The sequence below is a fragment of the Rhincodon typus genome, chromosome 17 (genome assembly GCF_021869965.1).
Source record: "Rhincodon typus isolate 14 chromosome 17, sRhiTyp1.1, whole genome shotgun sequence".
In the NCBI taxonomy this organism is placed as follows: Eukaryota; Metazoa; Chordata; class Chondrichthyes; order Orectolobiformes; family Rhincodontidae; genus Rhincodon; species Rhincodon typus.
Genome location: NC_063348.1, coordinates 49797483 through 49808076, shown reverse-complemented (window position 1 = coordinate 49808076; position 10594 = coordinate 49797483). Strand labels below are relative to the sequence as shown.

The 10594-nt window shown below is 39.9% G+C and overlaps 1 protein-coding gene across 1 annotated transcript in view; it reads left to right on the top strand.

The window, feature by feature from the left end:
• Positions 1-521: 521 nt before the first annotated feature.
• LOC125485277 (exostosin-2-like) overlaps positions 522-10594 on the top strand; it is a 41565-nt gene continuing 31492 nt past the window's right edge. Inside the window, exons 1-2 of the mRNA XM_048607363.1 lie at positions 522-537; positions 1682-1872. Of these exons, the coding sequence (XP_048463320.1) occupies positions 522-537; positions 1682-1872 (207 nt within the window). The remainder of the gene's footprint in view (positions 538-1681; positions 1873-10594) is intronic.

Genomic DNA, 10594 nt, shown 5'->3' with positions numbered 1-10594 from the left:
GAAATTAAGTAGCAGGTGGAGAAATGGTTACACAACCTCTACAAGAAAACCTACAAAATAATTGAACTGGAAATAAGTCATGAGTAGTATTGTGATATTTTTTCATAGGTATCTACCTTCTAATTTAATCTTTGATCAATTTAACTTCAAAAAAACATCAGACTTTTGGGGAGGTGGTGACATAGTAGGAATGTCACTGGACTTGTAATCCAGAATCCCAGGCTAATGTTCAAGGAACGGGGTTTAGATCCCACCCTTACTGACGGTGAAATTTGAATTCAAGAAAAATTGAGAACAAAATGTTAGCTAAGTGGCTATTGGTGTAAAAACCCAGCTGGCTCACTAATGTCCTTTAGGGAAGGTCTAATGTGACTCCAGACCTACAGCAATGTTGTTGAATCTTAACTGCGCTGAGCATTTAGGAATGGACAAGAAATGCTGCCCAAGACAGCGTGCCGTCATCCCGTGAATAAATAAGAATATGATATAGGGTCATTCCACATCTTCGTATAAGTGTAGTAATGACTGATGAGGTTGGTCAGTGCCCATTAAAATCATAAAATTAAATAACCAATTGATTGCTGCCATTTATATTTTGCAAACTTGCAGCTTCTAGATTCTGACTGCTGTGACAGGAAGAAGTGTATCTTAGCGACCAAAATCCTGAAAGCCTAGGGAATTGAGCTTAAAAGAGAGTACACAGTTGCAAGATGCCTAAAATATTACATTTAATGAAATGTGAGTTCCTTCTGTCACAGCGTGCCGGGCTTGGTACAGTGGAGTAAGCCAGCCATAGTCGTGTTTGAAGTTGAAAACATGACTGTTTGTCAATACTAATCTTAAAAGTGGGGAAGGGCAGACTTAGGGAAATGTATAATGTATGAAAGGCAAACAAAGACACTTTAAAAGAAAGCTACAAATTGTAGAATAGACTAATTTCTTCGTGGAAGCCTACAACTGACTGATATCCTCTGGCTTTCCTTAAATGGAGAAAGGCACTTTTCAAGATATTGCTAAAATGTCTTTATGAAAGAATTTTTGCAAACTTTATCCTGAGGCAATAACCCATAGCAGGAAATGAGCCGGAATTTGTAGAGTCTGTATCTGTAAAGTTGCTGCCACTTGTGACAAACTTGAAGCAGTGAAATTCCTTCAAAATATTAGCATTTGCAGCGAGTATTGTTTCATGACTCAAATTACAATTCACCAAAGTTATAGTTTAGATACTGTGGTTGCTATTTTAAATAAAGGAAAGGTGTCATTTGTGAACAATAAATCCATTGGCAAATTCCAGTGGTTTATTTGACTTATAATTTTTAAACAAGGAAATTAAACTCTGGGGTGGCAAGGTGGCTCAGTGGTTAGCACTGCTGCCTCACAGCACCAGGGACCCAGGTTCGATACCATCCTCGGGTGACTGTGTGTGTGGAGTTTGCACATTCTCCCCGTGTCTGCGTTGGTTTCCTCCGGGTGCTCCAGTTTCCTCCCACAGTCCAAAGATGTGCAGACTAGGTGGATTGGCCATGCTAAATTGCCCGTAGTGTTCAGGGATGTGTAGATTAGGTGGGTTATAGGGGGATGGATCTGGATGGGATGCTCTGAGGGTTGGTGTTGACTTGTTGGGCCGAAGGGCCTGTTTCCACACTGTAGGGATTCTATGATAAAATCTATGAAATTCAAGATTTTAATTTGCTTCTTCTTCCAGAGTCACTGTGGCCCAAGATCGGAGTACCTCTCAAAGTTGTAAGAACCAAAGAAAACAAACTGAGTAATAGGTTCTTTCCTTATGATGAGATTGAAACTGAAGCTGTCCTGGCAATTGATGACGATATCATCATGTTGACTTCAGATGAATTGCAGTTTGGCTACGAGGTGGGTGTATGGTGTTTAGCATGGAAATGTTCTTGACTCATCTACAAGTAATGATTTATTTCAAATAACAAGTCAATGTAATATTTTGGCTTTCTTTGGATATGAAGCTATTGAAAACAGGCAAAAGATAATGCACCTATGGGGTTAATGTGGAGGATCTGCTTTATGCACGAGTTTGTGATGACATAAGACCTAGGTAGCTGATTATTTCTTTCATTGAAAACTAGTTTTTCATATTCTCTGTAGTCTTAATCTGCTCTTAAATGGCTATTTCTGCTAGAATTTAATCAACTTGCAGCTCATTTATGGTGCTCATGCAAATGCTGATGCTCAAACTTGGTTACAAGTGTGGGAGAATTGTTGTTGTTTAACAAAATTGCACAATGTTTCAATATCGTACAAAAATAATATTATCAGTGTCTAAATGCATATGTGTGGGGATCGGGGAGGGGGATCGCTAATTAGCTCCACTGGTTAGTCAGCTTATGTGTGGATTGCACAATAATGCCAACAGCACAGGAAATCCCTGTGACTCAAGTCCTGCCTCTACCCTTCCTGAAGTAAAAGTAGTCATGATTCTTTACTGTGGTTCAGTGAATGATTGCCAAAAACTGGCAAGAAGCAGAAAACTGAACAGTGAGAAGAATGGAATGTACACATTTTATTCTTTTGTGGGATGTTGGTGTCACTGCCAGGTCAGCATTTGTTGCCCGATTCTAACCATCATTGAATGGAGTGACTTGCTAGGCCATTTCACAGGATACTTAATAATAAACCACATTTTTTGTGGATTTAGAGTCACTTGTCAGCCAGACCAAGTGAGGATAGCAGATTTTCTCCCATAAAAGATGTTAGTGAATCAGATGGATTTTTAGAATGATGAGAGTTCCATGGTCACCACAACTGACACTAGCTTTCAACTAAGTTTAATCTCCACCAGTTGCTGCGGTGGAATTTGAACCCATCCTCAGAAGGTTTGCGAGGGTCTCTATGTTATCTCTATATTACAATGGGAGAGATGCTGATGAACTGCAACTCTACCAGTTGTTCCAAAAATACATGGTTGAGGACAGATTAATCAGATTTTACCATGATTCCATCTTCACTACCTCAAATGGTGACAAGACACATTCCATCTTTTCTAATTATCACCGATCATTGACATTAGGCAGCTTGAGTTTTGAGAGGAGGAAAGAAAATGGCAGAAAACTGAGGGCACCAACAACCTGTGGAGGAGGGTTATGTGTATTGTAAGGTAGTTGATGGTGGTCCATGGTGAAGAGAGTAGAAGCAGAGGGAAGAAGGAGGAGATGACAAGTCGAAAATGGATTAAGAATTGCACTAAGCTCGAATCAAAGTCTAATCTGAAATGCTAGCATTCATTAGAAACTAATTCAGATTTTGATAGATGCAATCCAGTAGCTAAAACAATTGCAGACCTGGCCATTTTAAATTTGATAGTTTCACAAAACTAATGAGCAATTATGTTATAAGCTATTTGCAAATCTGCTTAACTCCACAAGTCTAATCTTGCTGCTACAACAACACTTTCAAAGTTTTGGGATTGACAGCATTAAAAATTGTAATGTTTTTAGAGGGACCAATAGTAGATGTATTCATAAAATAAGTTCTTGTCATCTAGAAAAATCCTCGTTTCTGCATCCAGAATAGATTGGTATAAGAGACAAGGGGATAGGAAATGAAGGAGCTTTGGAAACTGACCAAGGTGGTGCAAGCAAATAAGAATGGAAAATGATAAGTACTGTGAAACTTGGTACACTATAGAAGGAAGGTATATTAGTAGAGAAAACTGGTTGAAATGGAGGGAAAGAGGATGTCGAGCAAGATGGGCATGGCAGGTGAATTCAAGAACTCAGGTGCAGAAAGATTTGAACCTTATTTTGGGATTGTTGCTTAACGTTTTCTCATTTCGTGATTATCTTCACAGTAAGAGCTAAAGGGCTTAGATAAGTTTGAGGTGTAGCTATGCATGACTTACATAATGTTTGTTGAGAGGCTAAATAACAAGTTTAAAGTAATGAAGTAGGCTGAAGGTACTTCAGGATAGGTATAATAGTTTTATTTAGAGCAGGAAACTGTTGGTTTTCTTTTAATTCATTCATGGGAAGTGGGCTTCACTGGCCAGGCCAGCATTATTTACCCATCCTTATAGAAGATGGTCGTATGCTGCCTCTTGAACCTCTGCAGTCCTTGGGATGCACATGCACCCATCATGATGTTAGAAAGGGAACCCCAGGATTTTGACCCAGCAACACTGTAGGAACATTTCAAGTTAGAATGGTGAATGACTCAATAGGGAACTTGCAGGTGATGCTGTTCCCACACATCTGCTGCTCTTGCTGTTCAGGATAGCAGAAATCAAGGGTTTGGAAGATGCTTTCAAAGGAACTTTGGTGAGTTATTGTAGTGCATCATGTAGATGGTACACACTGTTGTATGCTGCATTGGTGGTGAAGGGTGTGAATGTTGAATGGTCAAAGTGATGCCAATCAAGCAGGTTGCTTTGTCCTGGATGGTATAAGTCATTTTGAATATTGTTGGAGCTGCACTCATCTAGGAAAATGGGGAGTATTCCGTCACACTTCTGACTTATGTAGACAGTGGTCAGGCACGAGGGAGTCAGGTTACTCGGCACAGGGTTTCTAGCCTCTGATCTGATTTTGTAGCCACAGTATTTATAGTCCAGTTTAGAGTCAACTGTAACCCCCAAGGAAGTTGGTCATGGGGGACTCAGCGATGGTACTGCGATTGAACTTAAAGGGATGAGGATTGATTCTTTCTTGTTGGAGTGGTCACTGCCTGGTACTCAAACCCAAGCTTGAATGTTGTCTTGCTGCATTTGACCATGGACTGCTTCAGTCTCCATGGAGTTATGATTGACGCTAAACATTATACAGTCATCAACGAACAACCCCACCTGTCTCAATGACTGAAGGAAAGTTATTGATGAAGCAGCTGAAAAGGAGGTTGGGCCTACCATGATGTACTCCTGCACTGATGTCTTGGAGCTGGGATGACTGACTACTAACAACCACAACCATCTTCTTTCATGCTGGGTACGACTCCAATCAGCAGAGAGTTTTCCCCCTGATTCCCATTGATTCTAGTTTTGCTAGAGCTTATTGATGCTATACTTTAATAAGAGCAGTCACTGTCACCTCACCTCGCTTTAGCTCCTTTGTCCATGTATTTGTTTGTAACAATGTCAGGAGCTAAATTGCCGAGGAGCTGAGGCAGAGCCGGAACTGAGTGTCAATGAGCAGGTAATTACTTTGCAAGTGCCACTTGCAAGCACTTCAGCAACCTCTTCCATTGCTTTGCATTCTGAAATATCCCTTAAATGTCTGCCTCTGCCTCTGTCAGCCTGCTGTCTCATTGGCTGCAAAGTGTGCTGCTCGAAGAAATTATTACAGAAACATTCCACAAACTCTTCATCTAGGCTTTCTTTTCTCATATTTTTTTCACTCTGTATGTACATATATAGAAAGTACTTTAAATATTGGAGGCAAGGGATCAAATTAAGAAGGTATGGTGGATCACAAAAAAAGATACAAGGCAAGAAAGATAGGTATTAAAATAGGAAATGGTAAACAGATCAATGTAGATTAAAATCTTCTATAATTATTACCTTTCTGACAAGTTTTCCAATATTTCTTCCTTTGTACTCCATCCTACCATGTGGTAACTGATAGAAGACCAGAACACCATTCCCACAAGTGACTTCTTGTTTTTTTTTTTCATTTTTTTATCTTTATCCAAACTTCTCCCTCCTAGTTTTCTGAATTTGTCATCCCTCTGTGTTGTGTTAATGTTGTCATCAACTAACAGAGTCAACCCTCCACCTTTTCCTCACTTCCTGTCCTTCCTCAATTTTACATACTCTTAAATATTCAGGTCCCACTTGTTGTTATTTTACAGCCATGTCTCTGCAATGGCTATTGGGCTGTAATTATTTATTTCTATTTGTGTTGTCAGTTCATTTGTTTCGTTTTGTATGCTACCTGCATTAAGACACAGAACCGTGTCCTTTTATTATTGTTTAACCTCTAGCTGTATATGTTGATTTACTGTTAGATTTGTATTCTCTATGCATTCCTGTATTGATCTTTGTACCATTTCCTATGTTAATACCTAGCTTCCTTTGCCTTCTGTATACTCTTGAATTTGATCTTTTGCCTCTTAAGGTCATTTCTATTGACCCAGTTATATGACTAGCCAGAGTCAGATCCCAGCCTGATTCAGGTGAAGACTTTCCCAATGGTGCTGATTCCATTTTCCCCAGTATTTGTCCCAGTGGCCCCAAGGATTGAAACCCATTTTTTCCACAACAGGCTTTAAGACACGCATTCATCTGTCTAATTTTATTTGACCTTTGCCAGTCAGATAATTATGCCAGTCAGATAATTATGCAAAAAATATTACTTTGAGGCTATACTTTTTCTTTTAGCCCCTAACTCTTGTACACTATCAGCAGAACATACTTTCTATTTCTGCCTACGTCGTTGATACCAGTGTGGACCAAGACCACTAGCTCCACCCCTCCTACTGTTAGCTCCTCTCCTGTGCTAAACAGATGTCCCAAACTCGGGGAGCAGACAGGGGACACCAGTCTCACACATCAGTCGGGATGCTTTTTGGTTATAGAGAACTGTTCTATCCTCCTAAGTATGCCGTCTCCTGCCACTGCTCTAATTCTGCCTCCTCCTCCTTCCTGTACTATTGTATTATTGATGAGTTCACTCATCTACCCTACCACCCCACTTTCATCTGTGTAAGCTGTAAGAACCTCAGACCTGTTGGTCACTTGCAAGGGCTAGGCTCCACCAGTCCCATCTTCTCAATCTACTTACCAACTTCACTTATAGTCATGCCCTCCTGTCCATGATCAAGAGCTAAATCAGAAGACACTAAGGGTTGAAGCATGTCCTGGAATAAAGTAACCAGGTAACTGTCGCCTTACCCAATGTTTCTCAGTGTATGATGCTCAGTCTGCGGCCAGTAATCTCTGAGCTGAAATTTCTGCAGCCCCAAACAGTTACTGCAGATGTGTTTATCCTGGCTCACACCAATGAACAGAATTTCGCATCACATCCTGCAATCACAGCTAATCACCTTTCCTGCCATCTTTATTACTTGTTAATTAATTTGTTTTTGTCACCTAATTTATAACTAACAACCCTATGACAGCTAATAAATTTTACTACGGATAGAAACTTTACCCATGCTGAATTAAACTTTACAGTTACCAATAAGTTCTGTGTATTTTGAAAGCAAAATGCTCACGCACCAATCACTTACGTCTTTGTCTCTGTCTCAGTTTTAATCTTTCTCTCAAAACAATCACTTCACAGACTGAGACCCAGCACTAGCTAGCTGTTTATTCAACTAATTGAATTAACTAGTGAGTAATTCAACTTCGCCTATTATATTTCAGTTGGTGTAAAATGACAGGTTTTTTTTGGGCAAACTTCAGGGAAAAAAGAACATGTAAAAAGGACAATCCAGTTTACTTGTCCTATAAGAAAAGGAGCATCAAGCATACAATACTGGAATCTACTGGTTGAACTCATCACATTTCCTTGTTTTCTTTCAGATAGAAGTTAGTGGATGGTGTTAATAAGCTTCACTGTTCGAGAATACACATGCACATTTTTATTTTGTGTTTGATTTCTTTTTCAGATGTGGCTTATGGACAGCAGCATTTTAGCAATGTAATGAAAGCTTCCTTTGTACCTATGTAAATTGTTGTTTCTCGGGCTAGACGCATAAAGATATTACATTACTAAGAATATCATTTCCCACAGTGAATGATGTAATGGATGAGTAGTCGCAAAAGTAAGTAGTTGTACTTCGAACAGTGCAGGAAATTTTTAGGTAGCGGGATTATCATCGCTGTGTTATAGTTTATTTTCTCCGTAATCAAACTGGAAAAGAAATTGCGGTAGTTATTTTTTAAGTTTCATTAATATAGCAGAATTATGGTTGTATCTAAAGTAATACCTTCAGTAAACCAAGCACAAGATTTGTATGAAGTGCAGGTATTGTTTGTACAAATTTCACTTATCTCAGATTACAAGGGTTCAGAAGTAATGAGTTGATTCTGACACATTTATTGCGGGAACATCGAGCACCTCATTCTTCGCACCAGTATTTTGTCTTATATTTTGCATGCGTCATCACCGGTCCATGGGAACATAAAGTGTGATGAAAAGTTTGTTTCCTCATGGAACTGCCTTCTTCAACAAGATTACATATCATGTGTTTGCATGGATACACTGCAATTTACTGCTGAAGGTAGAGATTTGTTATAGGCAAAACTTCGAAGAAAATTCAAATAGCTTTCTGAGTTCAAAATATTTAAGTAAAAACTCCATCTATCAGTTTAATATCACACTCAATATTACTCCACTCTAACTGTTTCTTTTTCTTAAATAAGATTACATAATCTAAAGACCTGTAGAATAGCAGTCATAGAAAACATAACCATCTGTTGTATATCCATCTCTAATTATCTTGCCCCTGCAGCAATCCTTTGTGGTTGTCTCACCCCAGTACTGGTGAACTTGTCAGTAGGGTAGGATTTGACATTTTGCAAAGAAGTGGAACCTCATTGTGTCAAGTACATGAGCAAAAAAATCTAGCATACACCAATAGTTACTTTGTATTTATATAAACCTATATCTAACAATATCGTGCCTAAAAATCTTGAGAGGTTGATTCTTGAAAATAATCTTTATCCACAAGGAATAATTCAGAATGATAGTATTCAATGTTGTTAATGTGATTTCCAGGAGATTAGGCATATAAACTTCTCAAAATGCACATATGAGGGGAGTAACTTGAGAACCCACATTGTTTGTCAAACAGCTTTCTGACCCACAGACCACAAGCAGTGAAGATAGGTAACTGCACCTCCTCCACAATAATACTCAACTCTGGAACCCCCCAAGGATGCATCCTCAGCCCCCTACTGTACTCTCTGTACACCCACGACTGTGTTGCCAAATTCTGAACAAACGCCATCTACAAGTTCGCTGATGACACCACCGTAGTAGGACGGATCTCTAACAATAAAGCGTCAAAATACAGAAGGGAGATAGAGGGCTTGGTGAAGTGGTGCATTGAGAACAACTACTCTCTCAATGTTGGCAAAACTAAAGAACTGATCATTGACTTCAGAAAGGAAGGAGGAGAACATGCCGCCATCTACATCAATGGAACCGAGGTTGAGAGGGTGGAGAGCATCCAGGTCCTTGGAATGACGATATCTGAAAAGCTGTGCTAGACTTCCCATGTGGATGTGATAGTCAAGAAGTCGTAACAATGCCTCTTCTTCTAGAGGATGCATTACAATAACTCACCAAAGTCCCTTTGAAAGCATCTTCCAAATCCTCGATTTTTGCCATCCTGAACAGCAAGACCAACAGATGTCTGGGAGCAGCTTCACCTGCAAGTTTCCCTTTGAGCCATTCACTATTTTAACTTGAAATGTTCCTACAGTGTTGCTGATTCAAAATCCTGTGGTTTCCTTCCTAACACATGATGGGTGCATGTGCATCCCAAGGACTGCAGAGGTTCAAGAAGCAGCGTACCACCACCTTCTTGAGGGCATATAGGGATGGGTATATAATGCTGGCCTGGCCAGTGAAGCCCACTTCCCATGTATGGTATGACAACTGCTCTGCCCAGGACCATAAGAAACTATAGAAGATGGTGTGCACAGCCCAGACCATCAAGGAAGCCAACCTTCCATCCATGGAATCTATTTACACAGCTTGCTGCTGCAGAAAGGCTGCCAATATCATCAAAGACACATTGCACCCCGGTAATTGCCTCCTACAATCTCTTCCATCAGGTAGAAGATACAGAAGCCTGAACACACACCAGCAGGTTCAGGAATAGCTTCTTCCTGGCCATTATTAGACTGATGAATGGACTCTGAACATTGTCCCATATCACCTCAGGCTTTTTGAAATTTCAGTCTCTCTGGGGAAGGATGCAGAAAGTAACCATTGTACATGCCCCTTCATTGCGTGACAGTTTCTGACTAATGGACTAAACTCTTTGCATTTTGCAATCAATTGTGAAGCAGTTGATTGGGTTAGTGTTTTCAAAATGCAAGCAAATTGCCCTTGTGAACTCTGCTGCTGTTTCTTACTCTGGTGATGTGTATCCTTTACCTTTTGAGATTTTGGGCCCAAACGACATAATACAGCTATTTATAACTCTGGATGAGAGTCAGAATTTCTTTAACTCTCAATTGCAATCTGTGCAGCAAAAACATGATTGCCAATCAAAGAATGAGTGAGATCAGATCAGGGTTAGGTATTCTACCGTTTTATGATGAGACGTCTGTGTGTCTCTGACCTGAATCATTAGTTTTGTTCAGCAAGTAATGACATTCAGGTTCATATCTGCAAAGAATAGCAGCAACAAGGAAAATTGTTTTTAATCTATTGTTTAAAAAAGTTCTGCATGACAATACACAATATGGCAACACGGTGGAGTGGTTACAGCACCAGGGACTTGGTTCAATTCCAGCCTTGGGTAACTGTCTGTGCGGAGTTTGCATGTTCTCCCCGTGTCTGCGTGGGTTTGCTCTTGATGCTCCAGTTTCCTCCCACAGTCGAAAGCTATGCAGGCTAGGTGGATTGGCCATGCTTAAAAAATTGCCTGATGTCCATGGGTTTTGCAGGTTTTG